A 16673-nucleotide genomic window follows, 5' to 3' on the forward strand; every position below is an offset into this window, starting at 1 on the left:
TAAGCCCCACCCTCATCAACACTTTTAACTATGAATTGACAAGGGCCCTAGAACAGTCTGCAGCACCCGGCCTCACCCTACTAGAATCTGAAGTCAAATGTCTACTGATGATCTGGTGCTTCTGTCCCCAACCAAGGAGTGCCTACAGCAGCACCTAGATCTGTCCCCAACCAAGGAGTGCCTACAGCAGCACCTAGATCTGTCCCCAACCAAGGAGGGCCTACAGCAGCACCTAGATCTGTCCCCAACCAAGGAGGGCCTACAGCAGCACCTAGATCTGTCACCAACCAAGGAGGGCCTACAGCAGCACCTAGATCTGTCCCCAACCAAGGAGGGCCTACAGCAGCACCTAGATCTGTCCCCAACCAAGGAGGGCCTACAGCAGCACCTAGATCTGTCCCCAACCAAGGAGGGCCTACAGCAGCACCTAGATCTGTCCCCAACCAAGGAGGGCCTACAGCAGCTCCTAGATCTGTCCCCAACCAAGGAGGGCCTACAGCAGCACCTAGATCTGTCCCCAACCAAGGAGGGCCTACAGCAGCACCTAGATCTTCTGCACAGATTCTGTCAGACCTGGGACCTGGCAGTAAATCTCAGTAAGACAAAAATAATGGTGTTCCAAAAAAGGTCCAGTTGCCAGGACCACGAATACAAATTCCATCTAGACACTCTTGCCCAAGAACACACACAAAACTATACATACCTCGGCCTAAACATCAGCGCCACAAGTAACTTCCAGAAAGCTGTGAATGATCAAGGCAAGAAGGGCCTTCTATGCAATCAAAAGGACATCCCAATTAGGATCTGGCTAAAAATACTTGAATCAGTTATAGAACCCATTGCCCTTTATGGTTGTGAGGTCTGGGTTCCGCTCACCAAGAATTCACAAAATGGGACAAACACCAAATTAAGACTCTGCATGCAGAATTCTGCAAAAACATAATCTGTGTAGAACGTAAAACACCAAATAATGCATGCAGAGCAGATTTAGGCCGATACCTGCTAATTTTCAAAATCCAGAAAAGAGCCGTTAAATTCTACAACCACCTAAAAAGGAAGCAATTCCCAAAACTTTGTCAGGTTCTAAATTAACCTATTAAAACTCACGGACGCTTAATAAAGCTCAAACCAAGTTCATTCACCCATTGGGTCGATACAGCTGCATAAGACATTCACACAAGCACTGATATTTAACCCTTTCTCCTATGCTGAGTCTCCTTCTACACGTCTGAACAGCCAATGCATCTCTGTTGCTAGACAGAACCTTAGTGATATCTGTTCTTCCTCACTTCATCTGATCTGACCTCGGCCCAAAGTGCTCCGCCCCAACGCACGGCTGTCAGGTTGACTCGTACCAGGCTGTCTTTTCACCTCCCGTAGGATCCCTGATGGATAACAATAACATATCCGGACAGAATATAAACGTTATACATTCCCCTCTCATTAACATGAATTAGTATATTTCATATTTTCAGAACCCAACACCTTCCATCACAAAGCCCTCACCTACAGAGAGATGAACCTGGAGAAGAGTCCCCTAAGCAAGTTGGTCCTGGGGCTCTGTTCACAAACACACCCCACATAGCCCCAGGACAGCAACACAATTAGACCCAACCAAATCATGAGAAAATATTATTTCCAATGTGTCAAGTAATTAACAAAGAAACAGCAAACAGGAATGTTATTTGGCCCTAAACAGAGAGTACACAGTGGCAGAATACCTGACCACTGTGACTGACCCCAACTTAAGGAAACTTTGACTATGTACAGACTCAGTGAGCATAGCCTTGCTATTGAGAAAGGCCACAGTAGGCAGACCTGGCTCTTAAGAGAAGACAGGCCATGTGCACACTGCCCACAAAATGAGGTGGAAACTGCGCTGCACTTCCTAACCTCCTGCCAAATGTATAACCATGTTAGAGACTCATTTCCCTCAGATTACACAGACCCACAAAGAATTCGAAAATAAATCCAAGCTTGATAAACTCCCATATCTGTTAAGTGAAATATCACAGTGTGCCATCACAGCAGCAAAATATGTGACCTGTTGCCACAAGAAAATGTCAACCAGTGAAGAACAAACACCATAGTAAATACAACTTATATTTATCTATTTATTTATTTTCCCTTTTGTACTTCAACTATTTGCACATTGTTATAACACTGTAGCCAATAATATAACATTTGAAATGTCTACAGTGAAATGGATAAACAAAAGGGAAATAAACAATCAGAAATGAATAGTAAACATTACTCTTTAATATAAATTAAAACTTAATTTCTGATTGTTTATTTCCCTTTTGTTTATCCATTTCACTTGCATTTGGCAATGTAAACATATGTTTCCCATGCTTAAAATGCTGACTGACTGATAGCTACCAAATTAACTCCTACACACATACTTTCCCTGCGATCAACAGTAGAAGAGGAAGGAATTGTGTAGGAACATTGGCAGCAGTTTCTCTGCTAAAATCTGTAGACTGTAACTTCATAAACCAGAGATGTGACTGAAAGCCCTGAAGAGCCACAGGGTTTCCAGACTTGTGTTCCAGGCTCCAGCCCAGCACCAGCTAACACACCTGATTCAGCTGCTTAACATAGGCCATTCCTACTCCCTCTCCTTCATCTCTCCCTCCTTCCCTTTCCACCTAGCACTGTCAACACGTTACCAAGGCGACGGGAGACAAGGCGGGGCCGGCAGGTTATTGTAGCAACAGTTGTCACGTGAGGAAGGCTGAACCCGGTTCCCACGGTGTCTCAACAGTAAATCTCGTTCACTGCTAGACAGGCAACAATACGCCCACACAATCAAACACCCATGTGTCAAGTACACTGTAGATGTGTGTGTCAAGCAGGAGCTAAAGGAAGGTGTGTTCTGCATTGAATAAAGGTCCTTCTCACCCAGATCTCCTGTGCAGCGGCGGCATTGCTCTCCACGAAGATGAGGTGTGTAGCCGTCAGGTGCAGCCTCCCGCTGGTCGACTTGTTACTGAAGCGGTCCAACAGACGCACCTGCTCCACCTGCACAAGTACACACACAGGTAAACAACGGTTAGAACCCAGGTAAACAATGACCCCACCCACAGAACTGAAATAGGAAACACAGCTGTCAATCTATATAGATGTGTCAGACACAGTACTTGTTGTCAGTTATACAACAAGCAGAGCATTAGCCACTTAGCCAGGAAGAAAGGCTGGCAGTTATAATTACAGCTGTATATATAGAAGAGCTTTGGAGTGGCTGTGACTTGCATGTCACCTGTTACTGGAATTTCAATAAACTTCCCTCAACTCATCTCAGCTCCCACACATGAACGCACTGTTATTCTCTCTCGCTCTCTCTTTCTCCCCCTTTCCTCCTCTCGACCTCTCTCACTCAAACACATAGATCCAAGAAAAAAACTGTCCCTATTTTTATTTATTGAACTAGGCAAGTCAATTAAGAACAAAATTGGGGACGGGGGCTGAGATAAAAAAATGTTTTAGAAGTAAGACAAAACGGACAACACAGACAGAAGATACTGGCAACAGCACAAATACAACAGCAAGCAAACAGTCTCTGTGTGTGTGTGTGTGTGTGTGTGTGTGTGTGTGTGTGTGTGTGTGTGTGTGTGTAAAGTAAAACATGCTTCCTTACATAAGACAACGCAAACTAGTGACATCAGGTGACATCTAGAAACAACTACATGTCTCAACAACCAGTTTCTCTATTTGCCCATTGACCTCCTCCAGGGACACCAGGACCTGTAGTTGTAGGTTGGCTGGGAGGGAATTCCAACACCAGGGGGCTGAGTAATGAAAGGACCCATTTCCATGCTCTGGTAACATTTTCGGGACTGTTAGCATGAGATCTGAGCTTGTATGGCTTTTCATTTCGAGCGAGAAGAGAGAATAGATACAATAGCAGTTTTAATAAATAAGAATGTAGCCGTGTTTGAGCCTGCGTGTTGCTAGTGATGTCCACCCGGCAGCACTGTAGAGATCACAGCACTGTAGAGATCACAGCGACAGCACTGTAGAGATCACAGCAACAGCACTGTAGAGATCACAGCGGCTGTAGAGATCACAGCGGCTGTAGAGATCACAGCGGCTGTAGAGATCACAGCGACAGGGCTGTAGAGATCACAGCGACAGGGCTGTAGAGATCGCAGCGACAGGGCTGTAGAGATCGCAGCGACAGGGCTGTAGAGATCGCAGCGACAGGGCTGTAGAGATCGCAGCGACAGGGCTGTAGAGATCGCAGCGACAGGGCTGTAGAGATCGCAGCGACAGGGCTGTAGAGATCACAGCGACAGGGCTGTAGAGATCACAGCGACAGGGCTGTAGAGATCACAGCGACAGGGCTGTAGAGATCACAGCGACAGGGCTGTAGAGATCACAGCGGTGAGTCAGACGTCTCTGACTGGTGACAAACGAAGGGCTGCATGATACACGGAGTCAAGAGCCTGCAGCGTAGAGCTGGAGACTTGTACATAAATAGTATCACCATAGTCTAACACAGAGAGAAAAGTACAACGAATCACCTCCTTTCAGGCAGTAAAGGAAAAAACAAGCCTTGTGCTGGTAATAAAACCCATTACGCAGCTTGTTCTCTACATGGCTGGTGAAGCTCAACTTCTCATCCACCTAAACTCAGATTGTTGTATGGTTTTGACTCGCTCTATGGAATGTCCTTCCAATGTAGTAATTTCATGGTTTTAGTATTGGAAAATACCTACTACCATGTCCTCGTTAACACTGCCCCAGCTTTAACATCAGCAGAACATTGAGTCAGTGGGACCAGGGTAGAACACTGACTGACTGGTTACAAGATGAATAACCAGGCTAACTTAACTCTGTAACCTTTTGTCTTCACTCCCTGTAGGTTGTCTCACTTTAATGACATCATTCAGAACACTTGACTGAATATAGACAAATAGCCTACTCTCTCTTTGAAAAGGTCTCTCTCTGTCTCCCAGCAACCAGTGTGGCGCTAGGCAACTCCACAGGATGGCGATCAGTCAGCTCAGTCATGGACAGGCTGAAAACAGAAGAACAGGAAGTGTGTGTGTGTAGGCTAAAGGAGATGGAAAAAAGATGATGAGGGAAGAAACGGTTGTTTCTTGGCCTGAAGTCAAGCTGATGACTCGGTCTGTTCTGTTTACCATTTATCCTAAGTGCATTGCTGTCCCAATTTAATACATTATATTTCCTTGCTCCGGTCCGGATATTTGCATGATCCACTTTAGTGCAACCAGGAACGAAATATCAGGGGCTGACTGTCTGTGTGCATTAAGAGATCAAACAGGGTTCTGGGGGCAGAGTCCGAAATACCGCAGATGGGACACACCCCTGCAGGCGACCCCTCCCACCCTGTCACCTGAACAAAACAACCACACCCTAGGAGTCAGTTCAGAGAGACATACTCCTTTGTTTTGTTCAGGTGAAAGGGTGGGTGTGGTTGCCTGCAGGTGTTTCCTGTCTGCAGTCTTTTGGGCTCTGGCCCCAGGATCTTCTTGAACAGAGCATTCCCTACAACACTTTTACTGCAGCACCCAGAATAGTTTTTGCTATTGATTCGCATCGGGGGCATAAATATGACCTTGGAACATGTTTAAAAACCCAAATGTATTGCAAATGTCACCTAAATATGAACCATTGTTAATGTTTAAATGGATAAATACAGGCTATTGACACATTTCTACTATTACGTGGGGGATTTTTATTTTGAAATTCCCTGACCCGGAAGTACTTTTTTTTTTATAGTTGCTGAAAAATCACCCTCCAAAAAGGACTGAGTTGGCTCTTCAATCCGGCTTTTTATTAAGCTACACCAGCTACACCAGCATGAAAGCTTTGAGCCTGAGAAAACAGTGGTTGTCACTCACTATAGCATGAAGAAAATATTGTCAACTTTGCTTTGTCATGGAGGACTGATTGGGCTCATTGACTCCAGTTGAAAAATAAATGCTGCGCTCATGGAATGACATGCTTTGAGCACTACTGAAAAATAGCTATTTACATGTGATAAATGAATGTCATATGCTGCATTTGCTATAGGCCTATTGTTTACCTTTTTGTTGGTGACACTTCGATATCTTGATAATATGCAGCTGTTTGAAGGACAAATCCACAGATGAAACAATAGCAAAATGCTCCTTTGACGTAATGGTGGCCCCATGATCCGTCACACTAAATGCATTACCAGGAAACATGCAAGCTAGTCTAATAAATCTAATATTGTGTTTGAGCCAAGGAGGACAAACAGAAACACGAACAAAAACAGGTCACATCACACAGTTATTAAGCGCCATAATGAGAGACAACCGATCGTAAACCAAGAAGTTAATCTCCACTGAGTTACATGATAAAGTGTGTAAGTTATCTACGTCCACAGCGGATTCACCGAGTCGCTCTCCCTTGTTCTGAATCACCCCCCAAAACGCGAGCCTAATAGACAATTACACTCATTCTAAAGACCATCCTATAGACCATTCTGCAGGCCATCCTATAGACCATCCTGCAGGCCATCCTATAGACCATCCTATAGACCATTCTGCAGGCCATCCTATAGACCATCCTATAGACCATTCTGCAGGCCATCCTATAGACCATCCTTCAGGCCATTCTATAGACCATCCTATAGACCATTCTGCAGGCCATCCTATAGACCATCCTTCAGGCCATTCCATCCTTCAGGCCATTCTATAGACCATCCTTCAGGCCATTCTATAGACCATCCTATAGACCATCCTACAGGCCATTCTATAGACCATCCTACAGACCATTCTATAGACCATTCTAAAGACCATCCTTCAGGCCATCCTATAGACCATCCTACAGACCATTCTACAGGCCATCCTATAGACCATCCTATAGACCATCCTACAGGCCATTCTATAGACCATCCTTCAGGCCATTCTAAAGACCATCCTACAGGCCATTCTATAGACCATCCTACAGGCCATTCTATAGACCATCCTATAGACCATTCTATAGACCATCCTACAGGCCATTCTATAGACCATCCTACAGGCCATTCTATAGACCATCCTAAAGACCATCCTAAAGACCATTCTAAAGACCATCCTACAGGCCATTCTATAGACCATCCTACAGGCCATTCTATAGACCATCCTAAAGACCATCCTATAGACCATTCTAAAGACCAGGCCGTGCAGCAGAACCCACTTTTCCTGGAACCAAAACGAGACACACACACACGCGCGTTCAAAAGTTCAGAGTCACTTAGAAATGTCCTTGTTTTTGAAAGAAAAGCACATTTTTTGTCCATTAAGATAACATCAAACTGATCAGAAATACAGTGTAGACATTGTTAATGTTGTTAAATGGCCCGGGTATCCTGGAAGGATATTGACCTCATCCCATCAGTAAAGGATGCCTGGTTATTTTTTTTAAATGCCTTCCTCACCATCTTAAATAAGCATGCCCCATTCAAGAAATTTAGAACCAGGAACAGATATAGCCCTTGGTTCTCTCCAGACCTGACTGCCCTTAACCAACACAACATCCTGTTGCGTTCTGCATTAGCATCGAACAGCCCCCTTGATATGCAACTTTTCAGGGAAGTTAGAAACCAATATACACAGGCAGTTAGAAAAGCCAAGTCTAGCTTTTTCAAGCAGAAATTTGCTTCCTGCAACACAAACTCAAAAAAGTTCTGGGACACTGTAAAGTCCATGGAGAATAAGAACACCTCCTCCCAGCTGCCCACTGCACTGAGGATAGGAAACTCTGTCACCTCCGATAAATCCACTATAATTGAGAATTTCAATAAGCATTTTTCTACGGCTGGCCATGCTTTCCACCTGGCTACCACTACCGCGGTAAACAGCACTGCACCCCCCACAGCTACTCACACAAGCCTTCCCCATTTCTCCTTCTCCCAAATCCAGTCAGCTGATGTTCTGAAAGAGCTGCAAAATCTGGACCCCTACCAATCAGTCAGGCTAGACAATCTGGACCCTTTCTTTCTAAAATGATCTGCCGAAATTGTTGCAACCCCTATTACAAGCCTGTTCAACCTCTTTCGTGTCGTCTGAGATTCCAAAAGATTGGAAAGCAGCTGTTGTCATCCCTCTTCAAAAGGAGGGGACACTCTTGACCCAAACTGCTACAGACCTATATCTATCCTACCCTGCCTTTCTAAGGTCTTCGAAAGCCAAGTCAACAAACAGATTACCGACCATTTCGAATCCCACCGCACCTTCTCCGCTATGCAATCTGGTTTCAGAGCTGGTCATGGGTGCACCTCAGCCACGCTCAAGGTCCTAAATGATATCGTAACCACCATCGATAAGAAACAATACTGTGCTGCCGTATTCATTGACCTGGCCAAGGCTTTCGACTCTGTCAATCACCACATCCTCATCGGCAGACTCAATAGCCTTGGTTTCTCAAATGATTGCCTCTCCTGGTTCACCAACTACTTTTCTGATAGAGTTCAGTATGTCAAATCGGAGGGCCTGTTGTCCGGGCCTCTGGCAGTCTCTATGGGGGTGCCACAGGGTTCCATTTTTGGGCCAACTCTTTTCTCTGTATATATCAATGATGTCGCTCTTGCTGCTGGTGAGTCTCTGATCCACCTCTACGCAGACGACACCATTCTGTATACTTCTGGCCCTTCTTTGGACACTGTGTTAACTACCCGCCAGACGAGCTTCAATGCCATACAACTCTCCTTCCGTGGCCTCCAACTGCTCTTAAATACAAGTAAAACTAAATGCATGCTCTTCAACCGATCACTGCCCGCACCTGCTTGCCCGTCCAGCATCACTACTCTGGACGGTTCTGACTTAGAATATGTGGACAACTACAAATACCTAGGTGTCTGGTTAGACTGTAAGCCCTCCTTCCAGACTCATATCAAACATCTCCAATCCAAAGTTACATCTAGAATTGGCTTCCTATTTCGCAACAAAGCATCCTTCACTCCTGCTGCCAAACATACCCTCATAAAACTGACCATTCTACCAATCCTCGACTTCGGCGATGTAATTTACAAAATAGCCTCCAATACCCTACTCAATAAACTGGATGCAGTCTATCACAGTGCCATCCGTTTTGTCACCAAAGCCCCATATACTACCCACCACTGCGACCTGTACGCTCTCGTTGGCTGGCCCTCGCTTTATACTCGTCGCCAAACCCACTGGCTCCAGGTCATCTACAAGACCCTGCTAGGTAAAGTCCCCCCTTATCTCAGCTCACTTGTCACCATAGCAGCACCCACCTGTAGCACGCGCTCCAGCAGGTATATCTCTCTGGTCACCCCCAAAAGCCAATTCCTCCTTTGGTCATCTCTCCTTCCAGTTCTCTGCTGCCAATGAGTGGAACGAACTACAAAAATCTCTGAAACTGGAAACACTTATCTCCCTCACTAGCTTTAAGCACCAGCTGTCAGAGCAGCTCACAGATCACTGCACATGTACATAGCCCATCTATAATTTAGCCCAAACAACTACCTCTTCCACTACTGTATTTATTTATTTATTTAGCTCCTTTGCACCCCATTATTTCTACTTTGCACTTTCTTCCACTACAAATCTACCATTCCAGTGTTTTAATTGCTATATTGTATTTACTTTGCCACCATGGCCTTTTTTGCCTTTACCTCCCTTATTTCACCTCATTTGCTCACATTGTATATAGACTTATTTTTCTACTGTATTATTGACTGTATGTTTGTTTTACTCCATGTGTAACTCTGTGTTGTTGTATGTGTCGGACTGCTTTGCTTTATCTTGGCCAGGTCGCAATTGTAAATGAGAACTTGTTTTCAACTTGCCTACCTGGTTAAATAAAGGTGAAATAACAAAAATAATAATAATGACTATTGTAGCTGGAAACGGCAGTTTTTTAATGGAATATCTACATAGGCGTAAAAGGCCCATTATCAGCAACCATCACTCCTGTGTTCCAATGGCACGTTGTGTTAGCTAATCCAAGTGTATAATTTTAAAAGGCTAATTTATCATTAGAAAACCCTTTTGCAATTATGTTAGCGCAGCTGAAAAATGTGGTTTTGATTAAAGAAGGAATAAAATAGGCCTTCTTTAGACTAGTTGAGTATCTGGAGCATCAGCATTTGTAGGTTCGATTACAGGCTCAAAATGGCCAGAAACAAAGAACTTTCTTCTGAAACTCATCAGTCTATTCTTGTTCTGAGAAAGGATGGCTATTCCATGTGAGAAATTGCCAAGAAACTGAAGCGTACAACGTTCAACGCTGTGTACTACTCCCTTCACAGAACAGCGCAAACTGGCTCTAACCAAAATAGAAAGAGGAGTGGGAAGCCCCGGTACACAACTGAGCAAGAGGACAAGTACATAAGAGTGTCTAGTTTCATTAAATAGTACGTTCCAACAGGAATCTATTCCAAAAACTTCGTAAATAACAAGGTTTCCAAAAAACAACGCATACAAAGTTGTACAGCGGCAGAATATGATACCAGGTAGGGGGTGGTCTATTTCATTGCGTTTTTCACTCATCACGTTTATTCCGAAAAATGTCTGTCCTCACATGTCTGTTTGCCTATGGACAAACATTAAGAATAAGCTACGTGGTGAGTTGATGCCTATTCGGCAGCTAGTTAGCTAGGTTTGTATGCGTTGCTACTTGGTACGCGTTGTTGGTTGGCAACCTTTTACTTTACGTTTTTTGGAACAGATTCCTGTTGGAACATTCCACAAATTATACCCACCCCTTCAAGCCTATCAACTCCCAAGATTAGGCTGGTGTAACCGATGTGAAATGGCTAGCTAGTTAGCCGGATGCACGCTAATAGCGTTTCAAATGTCACTCGCTCTGAGACTTGGAGTAGTTTTTTCCCTTCCTCTGCATGGGTAACGCTGCTTCGAGGGTGGCTGTTGTCAATGTGTTCCTGGTTTGAGCCCAGGTAGGAGCGAGGAGAGGGACGGAAGCTATACTGTTACACTGGCAATACTAAAGTGCCTATAAGAACATCCAATAGTCAAAGGTATATGAAATACAAATCGTATAGAGAGAAATAGTCCTATAATTCCTATAATAATATAATAACTACAACCTAAAACTTCTTACCTGGGAATATTGAAGACTCATGTTAAAAGGAACCACTAGCTTTCATATGTTCCCATGTTCTGAGCAAGGCACTTAAACATTAGCTTTCTTACATGGCACATATTGCACTTTTACTTTCTTCTCCAACACTTTGTTTTGCATTATTTAAACCAAATTGAACATGTTTCATTATTTATTTGAGGCTAAATTGATTTTATTGATGTATTATATTAAGTTAAAATAAGTGTTCATTCAGTATTGTTGTAATTGCCATAAACAATAATAAATCGGCCGATTAATCGGTATCGGCTTATTTGGTTCTCCTATAATCGGCATCGGCGTTGAAAAATCATAATCGGTCGACCTCTAGTCTAAAGGTCAACAGTGAAGAGCCAACTCCGGGATGCTGGCCTTCTAGGCACAGTTCCTCTGTCCAGTGTCTGTGTTCTTTTGCCCATCTTAATCTTTTCTTTTTATTGGCCAGTCTGAAATATTGCTTTTTTTCCCCCCAACTCTGCCTAGAAGGAGCCACCTCATCCCAGAGCCACCTCTTCACTGTTGACGTTGAGACTGGTTTGTGATCAATTTGATGTTACTTTAAACGGACAAAAGATATATGGTTTTCTTTCAAAAACAAGGACATTTCTAAGTAACCCCAAACTTTTGAGCAGTAGTAATATATAGTGCATTCGGAAAGTATTCAGACCCTTTGACTTTTCCCACATTTTGTTGTGTTACAGCCTTATTCTAAGAGATTAAATAACAAATCCTCAATCTACACACAATACCCCATAATGACAAAGCGAAAACAAGTTAGACATTTTTTTTGCACATGCATTACATTTTAAAAACAGAAACACTTTATTTATATAAGTATTCAGACCCTTTGCTATGAGACTCGAAATTGAACTCCGGTGCATCCTGTTTCCATTGATCATCCTTGAGATGTTTCTACCACCTGATTGGAGTCCGCCCGTGGAACATTCAATTGTTTGCACATTATTTGGAATGGCACACCTGTCCATATAAAAGGTCCCACAGTTGACAGTGCATGTCACAAAAAACTAAAACTAGAGCAAAAACCAAGCCATGAGGTCAAAGGAATTGTCCATAGAGCTCGGAGACAGGATTGTGTCGAGGCAGAGATCTCGGGAAGGGTACCAAAACATTTCTGCAGCATTGAAGGTCCCCAAGAACACAGTGGCCTCCATCATTCACTGGCTGTCCACTGGTTTCAAAAACAATGATTGATAGGCAGCTTAAACTACTTGAATTCAACCATTATTGGGTTTAAATACACATTTAGATTTGTGAACAGCCATCCACAACAACAACAATCCGTAAGGCGCAAATAGCTAAATGAGAGAGCAGCAGTGTGATTCACATCAATGTGCTATGTAGATATCAAGAAGATGGAGCCGGAGGGGATGGCTGCCGTCTTATCGACTCTCAACCAATCATGCCATTTTAATTTTTTTTTCGCGTTGTTCGTAACTTGTTTTGTACATAATGTTGCTGCTACCGTCTCTTATGACCGAGAAGAGCTTCTGGTCATCAGAACTGCGTTTACTACCCTCAGATTAGACCAAGAGTTTTTCTTCAATGAGTTGGACGGGAGGGAGATACTACAGACACCCGACCAGGCCCAGATCCCAGATTCGCTGGAGAAGGAAATGAAGATTTCGCGGAAAAAGATCAGGGTGCCATGTGAGGATCAGGTGACGAGTGGCTAATCTGCCCTTTGCATTCCGTCCTGCTTGTTAACATTCAATCGCTGGAAAATAAATGGGATGAACTGAAAGCATGTATATCCTAACAACAGGACATTAAAAACTGTAATATCTTATGTTTCACTGAATTGTGGATGAACAACAACATTAAGAATATACAGCTGGCGGGTTATACACTATCAGCAAGACAGAAAAGCAGCCCGGTGCCTCCGCCGCTACATCACACGCCACAACAGGAAAATGCTCATCCAGAGGCTGCGCTCCTAGTGGCCGGGGGACTTTAATGCAGGGAAACTTAAATCTGTTTTACCTCATTTCTATCAGCATGTTAAATGTGCAACCAAAGGGAAAATTCTAGACCACCTTTACTCCACACACAGAGACGTGTACAAAAGCTCTCCCTCACCATCCATTTGGCAAATCTGACCATAATGCTTTCCTCCTGATTCCTTCTTACAAGCAAAAATTAAAGCAGGAAGCACCAGTGACTCGGTCTATAAAAAAGCAGTCAGATGAAGCAGATGCTAAACTACAGGACTGTTTTGCTAGCACACACTGAAATATGTTCCGGGATTCTTCTGATGGCATTGAGGAGTACACCACATCAGTCACTGGCTTTATCAATAAGTGCATCGAGGACATCGTCCCCAAAGTGACCGTACGTACATACCCCAACCAGAAGCCATGGATTACAGGCAACATTCGCACTGAGCTAAAGGGTAGAGCTGCCGCTTTCAAAGAGCGGGAGTCTAACACAGAAACTTATCAGAAATCCCGATATGCCCTCCGACGAATCATCAAACACGCAAAGCGTCAATACAGGACTAAGATCGAATTGGACTACACCGGCTCCGACACTCGTCGGATGTTGCAGGGCTTGCAAACTATTACAGACTACAAAGGGAAGCACAGCCGAGAGCTGCCCAGTGACATAAGCCTACCAGACAATCTAAATAACTTCTATGCTCACGTTGAGGCAAGTAACACTGAAACATGCATGAGAGCATCAGCTATCCTGGACGACTGTGTGATCACACTGTCCGCAGCCGATGTGAGTAAGACCATTAAACAGGTTAACATTCACAAGGCCGCAGGGTCAGACAGATTACCAGGACGTGTTGTCCGAACATGCGCTGACCAAATGGCAAGTGTCTTCACTGACATTTTCAACCTCTTTAGTCCCCATAGTCTCTGTGCCCAAGAACACTAAGGTAACCTGCCTAAATTACAACCGACCCGTAGCACTCAAGTCTGTAGCCATGAAATGCTTTGAAAGGCTGGTCATGGCTCACATCAACACCATTATCCCAGAAACCCTAGACTCACTCCAATTTGCATACCGCACCAACAGATCCACAGATTATGTAATCTCTACTGCATTCCACACTGCCCTTTCACACCTGGACAAAAGGAACACCCATGTGAGAATTCTATTCATTGACTACAGCTCTGTGTTCAACACCATAGTGCCCCCTCTAAGCTCATCACTAAGCTAAGGACCCTGGGACTAAACACCTCCATCTGGAAATGGATCATGGACTTACTGACGGGCCGCTCACAGGTGGTAAGGGTAGGTAACAACACATCCGCCACGCTGATCCTCAACACGCGGACCCCTCAGTAGTCCATGCTCAATCCCCTCCTGTACTCCCTGTTCACTCATGACTGCACGGCCAGGCACAACTCCAACACCATCATTAAGTTTGCTGATGACAACAGTGGTAGGCCTGATCACCTACAACGATGAGACAGCCTATAGGGAGGTCAGATACCTGACCGTGTGGTGCAAGGACAACAACCTCTCCCTCAACATGATCAAGACAAAGGAGATGATTGTGGACTACAGGAAAAAGAGGACCGAGCATACCCCATTTCTCATCGACATGGCTGTAGTAGAGCAGGTTGAGAGCTTCAAGTTCCTTGGCATCCACATCTCCAACAAACTAACATGGTCCAAGCACACCAATACAGTTGTGAAGAGGGCACAACAAAACCGAATCCCCCCTCAGGAGACTGAAAAGATGTGGCATGAGTCCTCAGGTTTACAGCTGTACCACCGAGAGCATCCTGAAGGGGTTGTATCACTGCCTGGTATGGCAACTGCTCGGCCTCCGACCGCAAGGCACTACAGAGGGTAGTGTGTACGGCCCAGTACATCACCATGGCCAAGCTTCTTGCTATCCTGGACCTCTATACAAGGCGGTGTCAGAGAACGGCCCTAAAAATTGTCAAAGACTTAAGTCACCCTAGTCATAGACCGTTCTCTCTGCTACCGCACGGCAAGCGGTGCCGGAGCACCAAGTGTAGGTCCAAGAGGCTTCTAAACAGCTTCTACCCCCAAGCCGTAAGACTCGTGAACAGCTAATCAAATAGCTACGCAGACTATTTGCATTGTGCCCCCCCCCCCCTTTCCACGCTGCTGCTACTCTGTTATTATCTATGCATAGTCACTTTAATAACTCTACCTACATGTACATATTACCTCGACACCGGTACCCCCTGTATATAGCACCGCTATTGTTATTTTCTACTGCTCTTTAATTATCTGTTATTCGTCTCTCTCACTTCTTTTTAAGTCTTTTTTTTAAACTGCATTGTTGGTTAAGGGCTTGTAAGTAAGCATTTCACTGTAAGGTCTACTACACCTGTTGTATTCTGCGCATGTGACAAATAACGTAGACTACACCACTACTGTCATCCTTAAGTGTTTATTGAAGTTGGTTAATCTTTGGATGCCGACAGCAATCTCACCATTGGAGGACATAGCTTGGACAGTAGCCCACAAAAACCTATCCCTGCTCTTTTCCCGCAATCCATCAAACACATTTGGTGTGTCATCATAGTGGTCTCTGACTTGAGGTCAGACTCGCTCAAGTGGAACAAACTTGTGCCTTTTTCCAATGCTGATTTGAATGTCATTGACAACAGATTAGTGTAATTTGTTTTCTTCCGCAAACATCCTTCCTGAATTTAAAAGTAATCCTCTCGTTTTATACAAGTATTTGTAATCCGATTACAATATCTGCTGGTAACGTAACTAATTCGTTTTTTTTTTTAAAGTAATCCCTTACATGTAACGGATAACATTGCTCCCCAACCCTGAACACACATTAGAAAACTGGCTGGCTAACTAGCCACCCCTGCAATATTATCCTATATCTATTTGGACACCACTGTCAACGCACCATTCGTTATTGCATAGCAAGTCATTATTGTTAGCTAGCTAACTACATAGCATGCATTTTAAATGTTTTTGCTGGGTTGTAGAAAAATAGCTACGCAAGTTAGTTAACGTTAGCTTTCTTACCTTTGGCGTTCGGATATGTTCCATTTCGCTGACAGCTGTCAGTGCAAGCAACGATATAAACAGTTGACCGGTGATATGGCTCGCACATCGACTATCAAGGGTCGGCAAGCTGATGTTATTTGATTGCTTTTTTTACTTGCTACCGGCATTCGTTGAGTGTTCACGATTGTGTATGTTTTCAGTAGACGCTAGCTATCCGCGCTTCACAGCACTTCCTGCTTGGGCGTACTTCTCCGCTACGGACTACAACCACACCAGGCATTATGGGACATTTAGTTTCTAACCTGTGATTAGCAATGCCGCGTTCACAACAACTGAGAACTCGGAAAACTCCGACTTCAGACATCAGTAATTTCAAAAGGGGCAACTCGACTTCCGGTCATCCAACACGGAATTCCAACTCGAACTCAGGCCTTTTTATTTTTTTAATTCAAAATACAGATCAACAATTTACATTCTTACATCATACAAACGAGAAAATTGACGAGAAAATACTGAAACAAACAAATACAAATATTAAATAAATAAACAATTCTAGTGCAATTGTAGTCACTGTGAAAAAATCTTTGTAATGATTTAGGAAAATTATATTCTTG

At 43.9% G+C, this 16673-nt stretch overlaps 1 protein-coding gene across 1 annotated transcript in view; it reads right to left on the reverse strand.

Moving 5' to 3' along the window:
- The window catches only part of LOC106590572 (phosphatidylinositol-3,5-bisphosphate 3-phosphatase MTMR6), a 30081-nt gene extending 13740 nt beyond the window's left edge, over positions 1 to 16341 (reverse strand). The window contains exons 1-2 of the mRNA XM_014181681.3: positions 16078 to 16341; positions 2902 to 3021 (exon numbers count right to left, since the gene is read on the reverse strand). Coding sequence (XP_014037156.2) covers positions 2902 to 3021; positions 16078 to 16101 — 144 coding nt within the window. The 5' untranslated portion in view covers positions 16102 to 16341. The remainder of the gene's footprint in view (positions 1 to 2901; positions 3022 to 16077) is intronic.
- Positions 16342 to 16673: the final 332 nt, after the last annotated feature.

The sequence above is a fragment of the Salmo salar genome, chromosome 29, assembly GCF_965601325.2.
Source record: "Salmo salar chromosome 29, fSalSal1, whole genome shotgun sequence".
Taxonomy (NCBI): domain Eukaryota; kingdom Metazoa; phylum Chordata; class Actinopteri; order Salmoniformes; family Salmonidae; genus Salmo; species Salmo salar.